Source organism: Dermacentor albipictus, chromosome 9 (genome assembly GCF_038994185.2).
Source record: "Dermacentor albipictus isolate Rhodes 1998 colony chromosome 9, USDA_Dalb.pri_finalv2, whole genome shotgun sequence".
Classification (NCBI taxonomy): domain Eukaryota; kingdom Metazoa; phylum Arthropoda; class Arachnida; order Ixodida; family Ixodidae; genus Dermacentor; species Dermacentor albipictus.
The window spans coordinates 71192130-71213398 of record NC_091829.1 but is presented as its reverse complement, the minus strand read 5'-3'; the positions used below and the strand labels follow the sequence as shown (position 1 = coordinate 71213398).

Sequence of the window (21269 nt, the reverse complement as noted above, 5' to 3'; positions counted from 1 at the left end):
TATAGGGTTGTGGACTTAGTTCTAGCCCCAAAACTATGGTGCCACACAAGTTTTGCTGCAGCTTGAGAATTCTGCCAAGGAAACAAGATTCTGAGGTACGGAAACTGCTGCAATAGTGAAATCAACATTTCGAAGTTTCGCAGAGTCCGGCGCTTCTATCTTTTCCGTAGCCTGAAAGTAAAGTAGGGGGCTATTGCTCGCGTATACCATATCATGGTGAAGCGTGGAATGGGACACTGTCAGGCCAAAGTTATTAGACTTGAAGCGTCAAACCAATCAAGGTCAGCAAGAAAGGAGAGACGAACGAGCGGCGTCTGCCTAGCAGTCCTCTTCCCAGGCTTTAGTTTTTGCCCTTCTAAACTACCAAATAGCTGCATGCCATGACTTGTCGATGTTATCATTTCAGCGATCACATTCACATCACGACGAGAGGAACATCGGCCACATTTATGTGATTGCAAGCCCAAGCTGCCATCCAAACAGCTCCTATTACCTCCTGAATCAAGAATCAATGAAGGAGGAAAATATCCGCAGATTGGTGCATTTTCTTGTCGTCACAAGAACAGCCAAATTTTTCGCTACAGGTAGCAAATATTTGTCATAAGCTTGTCATCTGTGCATCATGAGAAGAGCAGCCATGTATATTTAACGGAAAATTTCGACAGCACTAAGCGAAGACAGTCATACGAGATAGCTTTTCCGTGGTATGTTACCATACACCTCAGTCCTCTGTAGTACCAGTAAGGTGCACTTTCATTCGTGCTTTTCACGTAGCAAGAAAATCTGCATTGCCGACAGTGAAAATGCTTTAAAACATATCTAATTTTAAAAAAGAATCCAAATGCAGGTGGCTTGCAGAAAATGTTCATCTGTTACTTCGTGCACTTACCTTTCTCAGGCTCGGGTCGAAGAGTCAAGTTTTTAAAAGGAACTTCTTTGATAGCATAGTCAAAATATATGGCCCGACCCTCTGGGCCATGGCACTCCAGTGACGACATGCTTTTCTCGTCATAGATAAAATTTCTATGGAGTGCCGTGATGTCCAGTACGTCCTCTACAAAGAAAGAAATTGTGTACACGACGTTATTATTTATTTATCTGTTCACGTTACCTTAGAGCTCCACTGAAGGGCATTGAGTAAGGAAGGGGGTGTCAACAGTCATTACATGACAAAAATAGCAAAGTGCAAGATTGTTACACAATATTAACACGCAACGAATTCAAGTTAACAAAGAATGTTTCACGATTGGATATAAATGCGGTGTGATCTGGGAGACGGTTCCAATGTGCGATAGCTCTATAGGTAGTGGTCATGAGTGTAATTTCTGCGTTTGACCATGAATGCGCATAAAACTAACCGAGTTGTGAGTGCGACGAGATGTGTGCACAGGAGCATGAAGCGGCAAACAGTGGAAGTTAATGACTATAAATGTACTTGTGAAACAGGCATAAGATGATTGGAACAGTCGATCCTGGTATGAAAATAAACGTGCAGTGTGCAAAGCCTCGCAAGGGGAGCTGCCGCGAAGAAAGCAGCGCGGTTGCTCAGTGCGGGCGTCGGCTTAAATCTAAAGTCGCGTTTCGTAAGGGATTGCAGCGATTACCACATTTCAAGGCTTTGTCGAAGTAGGCAACCATTAAAACAGAAGGAAAAAAGAGGCTGAATGGAATCCAGGCCTGTCAGGGAAACCGCAACGTTCATTGAAACACACTGCACACAACATTGCAGTACCGGCGCATTCGTGGCGGGGTTCTTTGGCGACTGCATCGATGGAGTCACTAACGTGGGATAAATTTGCATTTGCAAAAAGCCCAGTGCCCGCCAGTTCAGTATGCCGACAGCTAAGCATCAACTGAATCAAACGTGCGGGCATTTCTACTATTACTTCGTCGCTTGGACGGGTTTCTGATGTGCACCTTGACGACGGCTTCTAGGGACGCTAAGCACATTTCGTGGGGCGGGTGGACGTGCTAAACTTTGAATATTCGCAAGTGCCGAAATTGCGCAGCATGGGTTCTGTGACTGCCCTACCTACGTACGAATGCGGTAGACGCTGGCCTCTCCTATCGCAAACTTCGGAAGGTAAGTGTTATCAGAGAGGGTTAACTTCGAGACGCGCTGGGTTACCACATCACAGCAGAAACAGCAGCGAGAGGTCACATACGCTGTTTGCAGAACACTAAACTGAATTCAGGACTTTATGGAAACGGCCATGCTCATGTTGTCATTTCAGTCTTTTTATCATTCCTTCTTGCCGCCTTTCCTGATTCTCCTGCACCGATAGAACTTCAGAGCATACTACCTTATATGGGCCTCTCAGTATCTGGACAGGGAACATTTATTGCGAGCAAATGCTTATCTAAAAACGCGCATTGCTCTGGGTTTAAGGAGACACCAGCGTTTGATACTTTTTTCATATCATTCGTGTGGACAGTATCCTATTTTACAGAAGTGATATAGATGCATGTGCGCTATCACTTTAGGCATCACATGGTAACTCGCCACGACGCTTTCTACAAGGTGTCTTCTACTTGGTGGCGATTACCTGTGCGCCTGCCGCCTAGCCGTAAAGCCGAACTGCGTGAAATAGCCCCTTGTCATATTGCACAGGTATATCACAAACAAGGAAATCTGATAAAGAGATCAAGGCACAGCCTCCTCATACCTTTGACTCGAGGAGATGAGAAGTTGAAATACTCGGAGTTTGAGAAGGAGCTGTAAATAGAGAGAAAAAATAGTAAGCGTGAAACGGGAAGAGAGAGAATAATAAATGAAAGCAAGATATACAGAGTTCATCTCACTGCCTTGAAGATTCATAATTGCATACTTATCAACAAGGTTGACAATGATGCTACCGTAACGCAGACTACGGCCCTTATAGAAACGATGCATTCATCTCGAAATATCCCGGGCTTACCCAACTGTTATTAGAAATCTCCGTCTTTTGAGCGCCAATATTGCTTGAATATCATTACACAGGCTTTACATAAAGCTAAATAAATACTGAAAACGTGTATAAGTGTAAGTGCATCGTCCTAGGCCTAAAAAAACTGAAAAATAAATATAGGAGGGGGGGGGGGGGGGGGCACCGCAGGCTCGGGCGATGGCGTATCAGTTGTGTGCAAACCTCAGCACAAGTATTCTTCTTGATTCTTTCGTTTTGTTTCCTTTTAGTATTGCTTTGCGGCACCTAATCTCTATAATATAGCATTAACCTTTCAACATAGGCTACCTGCTATAAGCGTGTTCATCTGCTTCATTCGCTACGGCCGTAGGCTGCTGAGCGGAAGGCCCACCGTGCGGTTTAGGGCCGCAGTGGCCGCTTCTTTTTAGGGGCGGATCTGAGAACTAAATGGCGGCCGCCACCTGTTCAAAACATAGCTTCGTGTTATTTTCAACGTGAGTTGACCTCAAGTAGAATTGCTACTTACTATTCGGAAGTAACCCCATATCGTGTCGAAGCTGCGAAGTCCTGGTGCTTCTGTCTGTATACTGTGAAGGAAGCGGTCAGCGCCGAAGCGTTCCAGGCCGATATTCGCAAATCATGGAGAGCGCTCTTGCACAAGGATGACTTCTAAAAAGGAAACGAAAGCACGTGAAGTTTTTTTTTTTTATTTAACCTGCCAATGCTATTGAACACACCGCTCTGGCAGTGTCGTATCCATGTAGCAAAGTGATGAGACACACTGCCGTATATGACTATTTAGTAGTAGCCCCTTCATCATCGGAAGAGCCCGTAGCCTTGGCGATTGCCGTGGTTACGTTTAACTACTTCACGTTGCGAAAATATGGGTACAAAAAATTAACGTAAAGAGTACGTTTTTTTCACTTTATTTTTACCATGTCATCGCTTTCGGAAAAAAACATCAACATATTCAAGCGTGTAGTTACAAACAGCATTAGTGACGCCTTTGCTGCCTTGACAAAAAAGGAAAGAGCTGTCTTTTTTAGCAGAATTTATGCATGGATACGAGGAAACGTCTGTTTACAAAAAACTAAATGATCGCCTAAAAGACACCTTTTGGGGCACGAGGACTGAGATATTATTTGGCGAAATTTACAAGGTTCCCGGAGCACACAGCACTTTGCGATTCAAGCGTTAACGCTTTAACGCGTTTTATCGCAATTTTGATGCATGTCGATATCTGTAGCTCATGAATTCAGTTGATTGCACTGGTAGAACCTCAAAAGAAAGAAATGGGCCTAGGGAAACTGAAGGATGACTAAATACTTATTGCTTTGAAAGTCAGCAATTTTTTTTTTTGACACTAAGAGAGGCGACGGAATTACCTACACTGAGATGCTCATTTCAATTATTGTGATTGCGTAACCACTACAAAATTTTTCGCAATTCCAATGGTTTAATGTGCAGTCCTGCTTCTAAGAAAATATAAAAATACGTGCAAATAGATCAAAGTGGTCGGTACTATACTTGAGTCTGAACACAAACGGGAGACGCCATTGCATTGCCATTACAAAAAACACACTGATAACACCACGAAGCGGTGTATATATAAAATTTGATAAATTTGCGTTCATGAACTTCGATGAAGACACCTACCGTTGAGTAGAAAACTGTCCCATAAACATGTGCGTCATGCCTGGCAAGACATGACGACAAGCAGTGCACACTGAAAAAGCAGGCGAAAACACCTTTACCTTTCCACTACTGCAACATTTCAAAATTTTCTTTCACAGGGATTTCCCGAATCAAAAAAAGACTCCTCACCCGGGACACACTACGGTGTCATCTTGAAATTGGCACCAGTTTCTTACAGATAGGCTTTCATAGCGTTTGTCTTCATGCTGCTGTCGTTTTGTACACGTATAGGCTGGCGCTCACACACACTACTCACTTTAGACAAACACGTTGTTCTGCCTGATACCGATTTTCGGGACCACAACCGAGGCTGGGTGGTTAGGTACCTGCAATGTGCTTCGGATGGCTTCGATTGTCACAGTGTAAAGGATCTGCGCAATTTCCTGCGCAATTTCCTAGTCGATCTTGTAAGGGATTTTCATCGCTTGAGACGATTGCAGCGAAATGCTCGGACGCATAATTTGCGTTGTTTTGATAGACAACGGTTAAGGAACACTTCGGATTGTTCAGGCGCGTCAAACCTCGAGCGCAAGCAAATGAAGACACACGAGAGGTTTTGTGTGTCTGCTTGCTTGTCTTCGTTGTTTGATGCGCTTAAACACTTGAAAGTATGTCTTACTAACAAGGCAGAACGTCTACGCTAGCTGAGGAAGACAGTAAAGCAGGGCAAGGAAGCGGATCACTATTTAATTCAGAGCAAGTTGGTATGCAAGTGATTGGAGCATTTAAGCAAGCAATGTTCGATTGCTGCAAGCTAACATTAAGCGACGCTAGAGACGATAGGTATAGGCAATTGGGGGGGGGGGGGGGGCGGAAAATCTCGCAACAAATGCATCAATAACACTGTCGAAGTGGGCACACCCACGTATGTCGTCTGTCCTGCGTGAGATTATACCAGTGGCAGACTAATGACGCGTCGGCTACAATGTACACTTTTGAAATAAATCGTAATTATAATAGATGACATTAAAACGTGCGCTATATGTACTCACGTGCAGACTTGGTCGTATCCACATGTATTACGAATGAAATCTTCAGCAGTCTCCAGGCAGCCGATAGTGGTGCATCTCGCACCTGTAAAAAAAATGACGCAGGCAAGGAAGAGTTTCATCATTGAAGCGAAAAGCTTCACTACGCAAGTCAACATCGCACTTCGCGCAAGCCGGCGTATGTCGGAATCTGCTCCGTAAGCGTGTTCGGAGTCGGCGAAGGTGGCCACTGCCACATGCTATGCGTCATCGCTTGACGTTCGCCGCAAGCGCGTGTTTATCGCGGAGGACGACTATATAACCGCTTGCCAGAGAATAGGCTTGCGCATTCAACATGGAATGAGAAGAGAGTGATACTACCGATACGGAGAGCTGTGCTTATGGCTGTACAGAAATCGCAAGACAATGTGCCCAACAATGATGAATAAAGAAGTTTAATAATCCTGCATACCTTATGTTATATATCATTGATAAGCAATTTGCATGACTACACAAGGCACACGTATAGCATAACCATAAGCTAACCAAAGCATACCCATAAATAAACCTAAACCGTAAGTATTTCCATAACTTAAACCATAAGCATATCCATAAGTTAAACCGTAAGCATATCCATAGGCTAAATCATAAAGCATAACCATAAGCTAAACCATAAGCATCACCAAACCTTTTCGCTTCAAGATATCCAGGCTTAACCTTAGCTAAGCCCCATTCAATTTTTGGGGTTCGGCAAATTAGCAGCTAATGCTTTTAACGAAGTGCGCGGTTCTAGCGAAATCGTAGCTTTCATTGTTGGCGGCCCGCTGCTCCCTTCAGGTGCATTCGGCGGGGCCAGTGCGTACCGGTTGCGCATGCTCCCAATATGGAAGTGTGGAAGCGCGTGCTTTAGGCTGGCATGCAACAGGGTGAGCGGCGGAAGCTGCATGTGCGCGAATCGCCTCGATCGCGTGCGCAACTGTCGGCGCCAGTGAGCACATCTTCTGAGCAGGCCAAATTACGGGGGACACACTAGTCGCTGGCGCCGGCGCCTTAACCCTTCACCCCGATTGCGGCCTTGCTGCTGGGCGTTTTGCGCTCGACGACCCGCGATCGGCTACGCAGAACGCTGCGGGACGTCTTCGAAAAAACTCGCGTTGTAACGAGCGCAAAAAAAAAAGACACAAGCGAAGGACTGGTGTAGTGTTGAGCTCGTTGTTACTGGAACTGAACCACCATTTCAGAGCCAAGCAGACAAGGCTGAAAGGAAGCTGTAGACAGCACGATGCCTGAAACACGAGAGAATGGGACGGATTTATATAGTTGGCTGAGCTCTTCGTGTGACGAAGTTCTTGCCGCGAACTCCTGACTTGAGAAGGACACTTCTTGGGGAGCAATGTGAAAGTGAAAGTTTATTTTCTTTTCAACGAAAAGAGGGCGCCAAGACAAAAGGCAAGAGCCTGACAAGGTCCTGGTCACCAGTAAAACAGCTGGCATTGTGCGTAAGCACTTCACAACAAAATACACGATGAATTTCTCAAGCATTGTAAAAGCATGAAGCATTAAGTTAACATGCATAAAATTTGTACAAGAAAAGAATAAATTGAATACAGAACTTATCGTATTAGTGGTGTAAAGACACAATATCTTTTTTATACAAACATAAATATATCAGTCCTAAAACAAATAAACAATATCACAGGTAGTAAAAAAATACAAATAAATACAACAAAAGGTAGTAAAATAAGGGTTCTTGAATACATCTCTTCTGGTGAATAAACCTCTACAGAAGTTTAGTACATTAACAGTAGGTGGCGCCATAGGCGCTGGCGCAAGTATACGGGCGCCAGTCTGCCACGCTGGTATGGCCGGCCTGCGCAATCAGGCAAATCGGTAACCAGGAAAAGAGCCTCTTCCAGATTCATTTCAGTATTTTATGCATTGCATATTGCAATCACTCAGTTCAGCCCTTGGGCGCCATCGGGCAGCCACCATTGACCTTTAGCGCAACCGCGTGACGTGACGTCACGACAGCCGGAGTAAAAGCTGGGCCCCAACTCGCGCGGTCGCGCGCGGCCGCAGCCACCACCTGACTCCCGCTCCTCCCGCTAGGGGCGCTGCGTCGGCGCGTGACGTCACGGAGGAAAAGCTGGGCCCCAACTCGCGCGGTCGCGCGCCGCCGCAGCCACTACCTGACTCCCGCTCCTCCCGCTAGGGGCACTGCGCCGGCGCGTGACGTCACGGAGAAAAAGCTGGGCCCCAACTGGCGCGGTCGCGCGCGGCCGCAGCCACCACAAAGACCGCGCAATATGCAACGCATTCTTGGCTTAACCAAGCTAAGCCTGGCCATTTTTATGCGTAGCATATTGCAATCGCTCAGTTCAGCCCTTGGGCGCGGCCGGGCAGCCACCACTGACCTTGAGCGCAACCGCGTGACGTGACGTCACGACAGCCGGAGGAAAAGCTGGGGCCCAACTCGCGCGGCCGCAGCCACCACCTGACTCCCCGCTCCTCCCGCTAGGGGTGCTGCGCCGGCGCGTGATACCTCGCCCTCAGAAAAGATGGGCTGGGTGGGAATCGCACCAGGGTCTCCGGAGTGTGAGACGGAGACGTTACCACTGAGCCACGAGTTCGATGCTTGAAAGCGGTACAAAAGCGCCTCTAGTGAACGCGGTGTTGCCTTAGAAACGAGCTGTTTCTAACATAGAGTTTCCTACAAAAATTATTAGAGGGAACTCTGGCGCTGCAGTCGTTGTCCTACCATGGGAATGATGGGAAGTACATGGATTTGTCTGATCTTCGTGCTTGTGGATTCAGACGTTTTTATGGCTTTGTATATTACGCTATATAAATCTTATTGTCGTATATTTCAGCGCAGTCTATATTCTTCGAAGTGCAGAAGACGCCGGGAACGCGTACAATTGCTATTAATTGCAACGATTGAGCTTGTCTATGTGCCCAAATTGAAACGCGCGAAGCGTCTCAGGGCACTGTCATGCCCGCGATAAATTCATAAGTGCGTTTCATTCGCTTGTCGATACATGCATCCGTGGCGTAATGGTTTCAATATCGGGCTTCTGTACTAGAGTCCCCGTGTTCGAATCCTGCCGTCGGGCACTTTTAATGTTTCTTTAATTATTTATTACGCAATACGCTGTTGAAAAAGACGACTTTACAAAGTCACAAAGCCGTTTGAAGCCAAAAGAACGAAGTTTAGGCAAATCCATCTACTTCCCATAATTCCCATGCTGGGACAACCGCTCCTATTGTAGCTCACGTAGACACCAGCGCCAGAGTTCCCTCTAGTAATTTTATAGGAAACTCTATGGTTTCTAAGGCTCAGGCGTGCGTCGCTTGCTCAGGCGCACATTTCGTTGCCGCGCCGAACGCTGCGTTGCTCGACGCTGACCGCGTCCGATGCGGGGCGCGTAGTCGCTGCGCCGTAGCCCATTGTCTTGCACCCCTTGGCGGGTCGACGGGAACGCTGTCGCGTTCCACTCTTGAAGGCGAAACTTAAGCGTCCGCTTTGCAGCTGTTATGACGTCATATGGTAGCTACGCGTCCACGCGCGGCGCAGCAAGGAAGAGCGTGGTTGTGCGGCTAATGCTTCGCATAAAAAAAAAGACCGCGCAATATGCAACGCATTCTTGGCTTAACCAAGCTAAGACTAGCCATTTTTTTGCAAGTTCAAGCAAAATAATTTACGGTGTGATGTGTTTATGCATAAATTATACATGGCAGCGTTGTGTGATGGACATGGACTCTCCAGGGCACATTTAGCGCGTAAAGGAACAGTCTGTGACTATGGGACCTCCTCCTGGATATTAAATACTTGCAATGTAACCCATTTTCTAACAAGAAATTCTTATTCTGATTCTATAAAATTAGGTAATTATGGAATTCGTTTGTTTAGCTAGATATTTTATATACTTCATGTAGCTAGTTCTTAGCTAGTCATGTATATAGTGACCAGTTTTGTTTAGGTAATTCAGGTAATTAGTGTAGTCAGATAATTTTAATAAAGACAGTCGTTAGTTCTTAGTTATTACATTTAGTTCGTTAGTTAGTTACGTCACTGGACGAGGCTGTTTGCTCGGCTTAGAAACGTTAGCGACACAGCATGCCTTCAAAATTCTCGGAATGGTTTCGACATTGAGCTTTGATCACCCACAATGCAGCAACACGAAATTTCAGTTCAAGGTGTACACGTCTGCACGAATAAGGGCTTCGGCATCGAAATAGTTTTAACACATGCCAACATGTTTTCAGACAAATGTGAAGCCTTTTGACAAAAAGACAAATGTGAAGCCGTTTCCAGTTGTCCCGTAAATCTACCTCGGTACGGAGACAAAAACAGGATCTTATTTCCTTAGCGGCGTTGAAGTCAGACCTACACGCAGATGCACAAAAACCGTCAGACATTGTAACTATCACGGAGCCTCGTTGTCAACACACGGAACGAGATACACTACACTTCAAGAACTGAAACTCGAGCAGCTGCAACCGGCAACGCACGCCTTTAGCTTAAACGCCAACTGGAACGAAGTGTTGAACCACATTTAGAGAGATAGCAAAGAGAGAAAAGGCAGGGAGGTCAACCAGACGAGCGTCCGGTTCGCTACCCTACACTGGGGGAAGGGAAAGGGGGAACAGAAAGAAAGAAAGCGGGATAGAGGGAACACTGTCTCTGCACGCAGCAAAGTGCTTGGAAATCAGTCAAGTCAAAGCAAGCGCTCCGTCGATAAGTTAGGCTGCCGTCAATCTTGGTGGTTCATAGCTGGTAAAGCACGTTGAAGTTGCCAGTGAAGACCAAGAATCCAGTGGGCGTCAGCAGTACGTTGCAGTACGTGGCAGTATATTTTTAAGCTAAACCCCAGCCGTTCTGACTTCAGTGCGCATATATTGATGCGGGTGAGCCATGATGCTTACTCAAGACTTGCAAGTACTGAATTGAAAGCATCCAGCACTTGCATTGCACTTCGCGCTAACGGAGCGTGCAGGTCATTTAAGAGTATTCGAAGGGTATTCATCAGAGACCGGAGCATTATAATGACTTGCCGGTCTTCTTCGGGCAATTTGTCTGGAACCCGCGCTGTTCGCTCTACAGCCGTGTGCAGCTGCATCACTTGACGTGGCTCCGGCTCGGGTTGTGGCATCAGCTGCGGCATCGCCTCCGGTTGTGGCATCGGCTGCGGTATCGCCTTCGGCTGTGGCATCTCTTCCGGCTGTGGCATCGGCCGTACCACCGACTGTGGTATCGGCTGTGGCATCAGCTGTGGCTTCGGATGTGACTTCCGCTGTTGTTTTGGCTTTGGCTGTTGCTTTAGTAGTGAGGACCAAGCTATATTGTTCTCCGCCATGGCCTTGTCTGATTTAGATTGAATTGCCCCAGGCCTATGGGGCAGAGGAGGGGGTGATGTCGGATGGGACGTACTTTTCATAGAGGTATCAGCGTTCTTTGAAGTCCGGCGGCGTCGGGAGCGTCGTTTTCTAACGGCCGCAACAGCTTCCCGACGAGACGAATGGTCTCTCGCCATCTGCTTCAAGATCGCCTTTTCATTCTTCATTTTGGGGCAGTCCTTCCAGGAAGCATCATGGGACCCAAGGCAATTGGTGCATTTGAGAACCGTGGCTGCACAAGAGTCTGCAGCGTGGGGCTCGCTGCAGCGTGAGCAAACTCTCGTGTTCTCGCACACGGCACTCACGTGTCCCAGCCTCATAGAATTGCGGCATTGCCGTGGCCTTGGGATGAATGGTCGCACAGGGTGTCTAAAGTGGCCCACCTTGACGTGCGAAGGGAGAGTCTCGCCCTTGAAAATAATTTTCACGCAGCGGAATGTGCCGAGGCGATACACATGTGTTATGGCGACGCCATCAACGGCAGGCTTCACTAGGATCGGCAAGTCGGCGCTCGAGATGGAGACGTCCACGTCGTAGATGACACCAGCAGTTGAACCACTGTTCTGGGGGATGTACGAGCGGAGCTTAACGCCACCTAGATCTGTAACTGTAGTCAAATTTCTCAGCGAAGTCTCACGTGTGACGTCGATAGCCAACACATTTTTTGGTGTGTTGACTCTAACGTCTGCTATCTGATTTGGCGCCACCGCTTCAAGTTGCACCGATACGGACTGCCTGTTGAGTCGCCTCAGGTTGTCGGTAGCGAGTTCTGGTACAAATAGAATCGTACTGACTGCGGCATTCTGAGTTGGTCCTACCGTTGGCGTGCTCGAAGATATGGATGTCCTGGTGGTGTGTCTTCGTTTCGCTTTGCGGCTCCGCACAAGCTCGAAGGCGTCATCAGACAAGTCCTCACTGCTGAGCGAGTAGTGAGGACTTCTCTGATGACGCCTTTTAAAACATCGTTTAGGATTGTGTGGCCATGAAAGAGCCTCTGTACAAATTTTGACGTTTGAAATTTCAAGTACGAGTGGAAGCATAACGAAAAGCTCGCGAAAATGGTCGTTCCTTTTATATACCGAAAGTGAACAAAACGCTGGAATTAGCTTAGTAAGGTCTGCTGCCGGACCAGTTGGTACATGGCTTTTAGAAATGCTTTTAGGCGCGAAAAGTAACACACGGACAACAGAATAGAAGACACGGACCGGCGCACAACCGTATCTTTGATGCTGTTGTCCATGTCCTATTTTTTGTGCCTAACACCATTTCTAAAAGCTGGCATTAGCACCTGCCGGAAGTGAAGCGTCACCTTGATTCGACGGCTGGCTTCCGAAATATTTAGGGCGGCGACCACGGCTGCCCACGGCGCGTTGAAAAATCTGAGAGTCGGCAGGCTGGGACTTCCGTCCACAAAAAGAAACAAGGGTCAGTGTCATTTGCTCAGGTGCTCTTCAAGTCCTGCTAGCAATAAAATTGTGCAATTACCAGCGCTGCAGCTTTGCCCAATTGATTTAGTGCTGTGCAGGCTGTTGCTTTCTTTTAGCTGAACCGAATTTTTAATAAAGGTCTGCTGCACATCATCATCATCAGCCTGGTTACGCCCACTGCAAGGCAAAGGCCTCTCCCATATTTCTCCAACTACCCGGGTCATGTACTAATTGTGGTCATGTTGTCAGTGCAAATTTCTCAATCTCATCCGCCCACCTAACTTTCTGCCGCCCCCTGCTACGCTTCCCTTCCGTTGGAATCAAGTCCGTAACCCTTTATGACCATCGGTTATCTTCCCTCCTCATTACCGTCCTGCCCATGCCCATTTCTTTTTCTTGATTTCAACTAAGATGTCATTACCTCGCGTTTGTTCCCTCACCCAATCTGCTCTTTTCTTATCCCTTAACGTTACACATATCATTCTTGTTTCCATAGCTCGTGCATCATCCTCAATTTAAGTAGAACCCCTTTCGTAAGCCTCGAGGTTTCTGCTTCGTACGTCAGTACTGGTAAGACACAGCTATTATACACTTTTCTCTTGAGGGATAATGTCAACCTGCTGTTCATGATCTGAGAATGCCTGCATACGCATCCCAGCCCATTCTTATTCTTCTGATTTTTTCACTCTCATGATCCGGATCCGCAGTCACTACCTGTCCTAAGTAGATGTATTCCCTTACTACTTCCAGTGCCTCACTACTTATCGCAAATTGCTGTTCTCTTCCGAGACTGTTAATAATCACTTCAGTTTTCTGCAGATTAATTTTAGACCCACCATTCTGCTTTGAATCTCCAGGTCAGTGAGCAAGCATTGCAGTTGGTCCCCTGAGTTACTAAGCAAGGCAATATCATAAGCGAATCACAAGTTACTAAGGTTTTCTCTATTAACTCTTATCCCGAATTCTTGCAAATCCAGGGTTCTGAACACCTCCTGTAAAAACGCTGTGAATAGCATTGGAGAGATCGTATCTTCTTGCCTGACGCCTTTCTTTATTGGGATTTTGTTGCTTTCTTTATGGAGGACTACGGTGGCTGTGGAGCCGCTATACATATCTTTCAGTATTGCTACATACGGCTCGTCTACACCCTGATCCGTAATGCCCCCATGACTGCTGAGGTTTCGACTGAATTAAATGCTTTCTCGCAATAAATGAAAGCTATATATAAGGGTTGGTTATATTCCGCACATTTATCTATCACCTGATTGACAGTGTGAATATGGTCTATTGTTGAGCAGCCTTTGCGGAATCCTGCCTGGTCCTTTGGTTGAAATATTATTAAGATATAACCAAACATGAAAAAAAAAATCCCCATACCTGTGTACCACTTTACAGAATCCAGCAAAGTGTTCAGCAAAAATATTTCCATCGGGCCGTTGAAGTAGGAATTTCTTGGGCCCGTAATAATAACAAACAATTTAAAACTTTGCCCGCACATTATTCTGCAAAGTATGAACTCAAAACTCAAATACGAACAAATTTTGCGCATGCAAAAGAGTATGGGATTCCAATAACCTTATTGCCGCATTAGAACTTCAGATTTCTCCGCTCAATTTGTACGTTAAAAAGGTGATTGAATTGCTACTCGCAAAGCAAATAAAAGTAAGCTGGAATTTCCACCTCTCAACTGATATCTCCTTGAGAGATATATCGCATTCTATTGATCACCTTTATAAAGGAGGCATCTAACCTTGTCACGATGCATCTTTCTTACTCTTTTTTACCTCGGATACGGATTGAATAGAATTTCCTTCACACAAAAATCCCAAACTATACTAGTAATCTAAATTAATTCTAGGGTTTTACGCGCCAAACGCATGATTTGATTATGAGGCACACCGTAGCGTGGGGGACTCCGGAATAATTTTGACCACCAGGGAATGTTTAACGAGACCGTAATATAAGCGACACGAGCGTTTTTTGCAATTCGCGTCCCATGTAAATTCGGCTGCTGCAGCCGGGATTCGATCCCGCGACCTACAACCTTGGCAGCGCAGCGCCATAGCCGTTATGCCACCGCGGCAGGATCCTTGTAACCGAATGTCTCGCGCAACGTTAACTCGCGTTGTGTAACTTGAATTTCTTAATTATTGACTACGTTACCTTTTAATTCTTTGCAACATCAGGTAGTACTGTATAACTGCACCCCAGGTGCCTTCCGTTTGCACACTCATTTATTTATTTATTCATTTTTGCCATTTACCACATTCTGAAGTGGTATGATTAAGCAGTTGCTTTTTATTCATTGTATTATTTGTCTATCTAGCTCAACCCAATAGCCTCGGTAATGCTTTCCAGTTCTGATGACGTAAATAAATAAATAATTAAATAAGCTGTAAAAAACACTTCTTGGACAAAGGCCGGTCGCCTGCGGTGCTGTGTACAATATAGTTAAATATAGCTAAATAGTTAAAGGCCTGCTCACCAGGTCTGGCTATAGTGAGCTGACAAGCGCAGTGCATGCAATGCACGCAAACGATCATGTCTGCTAAGAATTACAATCCCGCGCACCGCGGAAGGACCTTAAATTTTAAATCAAAGACCGTGTGCCCTCCTCCACGCGGGCGCCGCGCTCCCAGCCGTCGAGTTGACGTATATAGCACGAGTGCGCCTACGTATACATGGCAATGCTGTGACGTCGAACACGGTGGCACGTGACTTTGAGAATTATTCGAGGCAACATCTGTTAATTGTTTGAGCTGTTGCTTCAGTAGACGAACTAAAGTTTAGAGAAATTTTGAAACCCACAAACCGAATGTCCGCTTCTCTTTGTTTTACTTTGTACCGTAGCCAGAGAGATGTAGTTCTGTGTCGTCTGCTTGTTCCTATGTGTTGTGTAGTCGCGCGCGCAGAGAGCGAAACTATGTGGTTTTCTACTGTGTTCCAGCGCGCGATCGTGCTTTGTGATCCGCTTGCGTCTGTCTCGGTGTTCGTGTCGAACTTATACCGTTTGTCACGTGTTCTCGTGCACAGTGCTCGGAATCGTCCGCTGCGCGAAACGAGACAAAACGCAACAGCATGCGCGGTCAGCGCAAGTGCGTTGTTCAGCAAGAAAAGCAAGAGAAGAAAAAAAAAGGACGCAGCCCATGACGTATGCGTCACGCGATAATCTAGTTCCGGTATAGGAGGACGCGGGGAAGGCATTTCGCTTGCGGAACATAGATAGGGGCAAGTGGATAGAGTGTTGTGTTCGCGGTGACGCTTGCTTCCCTTGAATCACGGGTTCGCGGCACTGAAATATTTCTGTCTCGCATATTAATGAACCAGTTTAAAAAATTCTTGCGGTAGAAGGCGCCCAAGAGGGCACGTAACAACTTGTAGCGTATAACCGAAATTTGCTGTGTGGTCTTGTGAGGCGCAGTTTAAACACTACGTAGTTAAACCCAAACATTTTTCCTTCCGAGTTAAGTAACCAGTTGTCACTCTTCGTCGTTTATTCTGTCTGCGGATGAAAGTCTCTCGTGTTCCTTACTGAAATGACAAGCTAATGAACCAGCTTGTGAAACTTATATCGCACTGGCAGATTGTCTCTGGAAATAAGTTGCTTACTTATTTTTTACGCATGCGTCAAATAAAAATAATCATGCATTCTTTCATAAATGCAGTCAATGAAGTGTCCTTCGAACAAAGCTGGGCAATAAATTTGAGATTTTCATTTCGTTCATACATCCAGGAGATTCACGCGAACGAACATTTGTGTAGCTAGCATTACATCCTCAAGTGCATAAGAAATGTTCACTGCATGTAGAGAACCAAGTGCAACTTTTAAGTTACTCACAATTTCACTCGGGGATGTGTTGACAGTCTATCTGATGGAAAAAATGCACATGAACAAGAAGAGAAGGTGATGGAGGATAATATGCTTAAAAATGCCTGCGAAAGTAAACTGTGCGGTATCATCTAAACAGCGTACCTGTGACCTCAAACAGATAAGAAATTGAAATCAATCGCATGCATCGAGTTTGCCTTATGAGTATTGTGAAGCACAGCTTCGGCTTTATTTCTTGCATTTCATTGTATATGAGGGTTCCTTTGGCACTGATTTCAATTTTCTAATTTTACGTGTAGGCTACAGACACTGCACAAAACCCGCCGTGGTGGCGTAGTGGTTTTGGCCTAGGCTGCAAGCATCAAGGTGGAGATTGCGCATGTTATCCTTGCGCGTGTTATTGGCAGCTTTGAGAAAAAAACCGAGGAGCGACAAGTCACTTTTACAAGACGGGCTGCCGCTCTTGTCATTATAATGGATGACTACGCCACCATGAAGCTCTGGTGTTTCTTTCTTTTTCTTCCTTAGATACGCTGTTACTTTATTTTTTTTTTTGTCGAGACATTTACATCATTGGGGGAGATTTAGAAATACAAAAGTCATTAGTCAGGCGGTGTTAATCAGGCGAAATGAACTATGTCCGAGAAAGATGCACTTATACAGTTACCTTCTTTACGAAGTGTTGACAAATGCGTGATTTAACGTACAAAAGAACTTCGTTCACAGTGTTTTTAATAGCTTACCGATGGACTAATAAGCCCTGATGTTATTTAAAATTATATATTTTTATCGGAAACACGCGCAGATCACTTTAGTAAGGAGTTTTCAACAAGGACCATACAATAAGCAGCTTTGTAATTTGCCCAGTGATTCCACAAGGGTACTTGGACGTACTTCACGTAATAATGCCTGGAAGCGAACTCCCACAGACAGGATTACTAATCACACGAACCATGGCTTCGGCTAGATCCCATTAAACGACGACCTACCTCGTTTGATTACTAAAACTCGGCAGGCATAAGATAAGCCAGAATGAGAACACGAACACGCAGTATGGCATTATTACGGAATCTTAGGCGAAATGGAACCTATGAAGTACACTAGAATCTGTCCAGAATTGCACGGTAAAAATTAACTATGACTATTCGTTCATCACCAGTGTTACAAAACAGAAAGCTTACGCCGAACTTCTGTTGCTAGATTTGGGTTACGAAGGCGCCTCATCTTGCGAAAGTTATACCATTCTACGCTAGAGTATTCCATCATCAAGACCACGGAGCATGTGATCACGTGTCAGACAAAAGAAGGCAGTCTACCCACTTCTTAACTTATGGCCAGTGTTCAAAGCTGACGTACAGTACGTGGAATCTGTGAAAATGTTTATGCCCGCAGCCTAAGCATGAAGCGTGTTATTTGGATCAACAGGATGTGCTGGTCTGGCGTCAACAACTGTTTTCATAGTTTTATGGATATGGGGCTGGCTGCGTTGAAGTTAAACTTATCCTCAGAAGCTCGGCCACGTAAGCTTTTCAGGCTGATTGTGCCATTGAGTAAACGTATCTTTTTTTTTTATTCTGCACGCATAATTCTTTTAAAGAATGGCCTTCTAGTCGACATCATGCAGTGCTTCATACCTGACTACTTTTCGAGCCAGTCGTCGGAGACTTGATGTGTTGGGCATAAGAACTGAACAACTAACCTTTCACGCACCACATCATTATTAGCACAAATGAGGTATAATAAACATATCAACATATCAAATGAGGGATGATGAAATTACCTAGCAAATTTTTTCTTAAATGACCTGGGATACTTCAAAACTCTTGTTCACCTAATGTACCTCCCTATGCTTTCAGAGAAACGGAAAGGCCAGAGAGAGAGAGAGACAAAGGAAATACAGGGAGATTAGCGAGAGATTGGCTACCCTGTACCGGGGGAGGGTCAAAGGGATGCGATAGGTGAGAGAGAGAGAGAAAAAAAATAAATAAAACGGAAAAGGCCAGTATTCAATGGTTAAACTACCATGCATGTCTTGCACCACTATGGCAGAAAGAGGAATGTCTGGCTCAGTGGCTCCATATTAAAGGCTCAGACGCCGCTGTGCTATTGACGCACAACGAACGACACCATTCAGTTGAATTTGTAGACAGTGGAGAAAATGTTAACTGTTGCTCTCAGGGCGTTGGCGTGATCGTGACAAAACTACAGTACCGATACGGGACCTAAGCAACTCTTATAAAGCAATATCTCTAGCAAGCCCTCACATTCACTTTCCATGTTCCTTCAATTGTTCAAACCCTTTAAAAGCAGAGTCGAAGAATATAGTTGCCGAATCAGGGAATAATTACACAAGTAGTTACGTCGGTGTTGTGACCTGACTTTGCAACAGAGTGACTCAAGAACTGAACAGGAGAATGCTATAGCAACTGTAGTATGTGTAGCCGATGATACGTTATTCTTTCAGTATTTTGTGGTCGTAACTAAAGAAAGCATCTGCAGTTGTAATCGTTCCCAGGCTGGATTAACATGCCCCTGTGTCTTTCCTTGGAATTTTCAACACTTCTCTGCGTTCGTCGTGGGACAAAGATATGAAGGCCTGCAATCTTCCAGAAATTTCATGAAGATATAGATAAGAATGGTTGAAATGTTGAGGCACGTGCGCTGAATGTTGAGGATAGAATTTTTTACGTTTTCAGGCGCCAGTCCGTACTGAGCGAACAAACTTATGCAATAAATCTGACAATCTTCATTTGCACCAAGACCGGGTATGCAAATATCCGAAATACAACGCAAATAGACTGCCTGAAATAGCTTCAACTATATTCATTTGTACGAATGCTGCTTGTGCGGCTGTTGGTGGTCTTTTTGCTTTCTCGTATTTTAATTGTGAACACCGGACGCTAAACTTGCTTTTGTGGCAGGTTTCATGTAGCATAAGAGCCGCACAAATACGCTTTTCCTGTGATATAGCCGCAGCGCAAACATTTTTCTCAGTAATAGCTTCACCGATCTTCGGCTTCAGGAAGAAACGAACGAACCTTCAAGAAGACCTTATCTGCGTTTATTGCGTAAAACACACTATATTTAAAGGGCAAAAGGAGTTTGGAAGCACGTTCTTAGTTAACGAAACCATACAGATGTTTCTTGCACGAGAAAGTTGGTGCAGATAGAAAGAAAAAAATATGTAAACCATAACTATTTATCTGCAATTCCTAGTATTTCAACTGACGGGTAACTGCCAAAATAAGTAGTGATAGGCGGAGCCAGCTTCGAACCCGCCAACCTGGACGCGTGGCATCACCAATTTCGATCTGTCGTCGTTCGAAACGCTCGTCTGTCGCTTTGATGTGCTGTTGCAGGCGAAGTCAGGTTTATATATCTAGCATGATGGATTCCGTGAGCTCGTTGTAAAAACTGCGCTATTGGAACAACTTTTTTGCCATTTCAATAGCTGCAGCTGCAACCGCCTGCCATGGGCCATTACTTAAACTCGACAAAATCCTCTTCCCGAAATTTTATGTCCCTCGCTATCTACTTAACGCAACTACAATTTCCTACTAAGCATGCGACAAAGCTTCACACTCATCAAAAGAAAGTGCTCAAGGATGCCAGTGGAACAGCTCACCCTTGACGTAGGCACTCAGAAGTACCAGGACAACGCCCGGCGAGAACATCACGCTTGATACACGAGGCACGTCCTAATCCTGCTCACTACCGGTCTTGCCTTTCTGCCACTCAACTCAACGGGCGCCCGTTTATAATCCGACGTTATCGGCGCGCGGGCGAGCGTCGTTCGCGGTCGGTCACGCTACGTCGGTTGCGCTGCGCCAGCCGAGATGCCATCCCCTCTACACTTCAAGGCGCGCGCCGTCGGCTGCTATCTTCGGAGCATGCGCAGAACTTTCGCCAAGTCGCGCGCCGTCCGCAAGAGCCGTCTGCGGAGTTGTGTTGGCGCCTTTTTCTTCGCGCGCAATGCATTGTGGGTCGACGCAGTCGGCGGCGCCGGCGTGCGAATGGAGCAGGAGCCAAATTTGCGCCGGGCCCGTCGGGGCGCGCTGGCAGCCGCCGGTTACGTCGGCGCTGCAGTCGCCGACCTGACATAGCGTGCGCGCGCGTGCGCGTGCGCGGACGCTATCGCTTTACAGTCCAATCTCTGTTGGTATATTGATTCGAAATAATACTTGACATTCGCATTCGCTAACAGAAGTCTATCTACATTGCATGGTTACACGCAGATTTATTTATTTATTTATTTATTTATTTATTTATTTATTTATTTATTTATTTATGTTAGGCGTGAGGTTAAGAGACAGGAAGGGAGCGGTGTGGAAAAGAGAGCAAGCCGTGTAATCCCTAGGGTAGATAACAGGTGGACGATTAGACGTACAAATTGGGTGCCCGAAGGAAGGGAAGTGCAGTCGAGCATGGCAGAAAGTTAGGTAGCGTATTGAACTTAGGAAATCTGCAAGCGCAACTTGGAATCAGCTAGCCTAAGACAGGGATAAGTGGAGACCACAGGGTCCTGCAGTGAATACAAAATATGCGGTGATATATATATATATATATATATATATATATATATATATATATATATATATATATATATATATATATATATATATATATACTAGGACACATAAATACCCAAGAAAGTGGATGGGAAAACAGCGCCGCGGGAGCTTAATTGGTAGAGCATCGCACGCGAAATGCGAAGGTTGTGGGTTCGGTTCCCACCTGCGGCAAGTTGTTTTTTCATCTACTTTAATTTCCATGAATTAATCGTTTCGTTGTTTCATTTATTAAGCACAAGTAATTTCCCCTATGTTGTCCTTGGTGACAGTGTTTGATGGCTTCTTACGATATGACTAATAAAGATCGGGCCCCTCGGTTAACCCCCTTTCTTCTCGTTTATATATATATATATATATATATATATATATATATATATATATATATATATATATATATATACATTTTCATGCCTGGAAAAGGGTAACATCTACAAGTGAAAAAACCTGCAGCACTACTATATCTTGTTTTTTAAAAC

At 45.4% G+C, this 21269-nt stretch overlaps 1 protein-coding gene across 3 annotated transcripts in view; it reads right to left on the bottom strand.

Annotated features, from left to right (window-relative positions):
- The window catches only part of LOC135908554 (receptor-type tyrosine-protein phosphatase T-like), a 143875-nt gene extending 123715 nt beyond the window's left edge, over positions 1-20160 (bottom strand). For 2 of the 3 annotated variants that reach the window (XM_065440335.2, XM_065440338.2), the window contains exons 1-6: positions 19848-20160; positions 5594-5675; positions 4563-4632; positions 3433-3575; positions 2667-2716; positions 890-1054 (exon numbers count right to left, since the gene is read on the bottom strand). In XM_065440335.2, the coding sequence (XP_065296407.1) occupies positions 890-1054; positions 2667-2716; positions 3433-3575; positions 4563-4632; positions 5594-5675; positions 19848-19896 (559 nt within the window). In that variant the 5' untranslated portion in view covers positions 19897-20160. The remainder of the gene's footprint in view (positions 1-889; positions 1055-2666; positions 2717-3432; positions 3576-4562; positions 4633-5593; positions 5676-19847) is intronic. The other variant, XM_065440336.2, reaches the window with a different exon arrangement.
- Positions 20161-21269: the final 1109 nt, after the last annotated feature.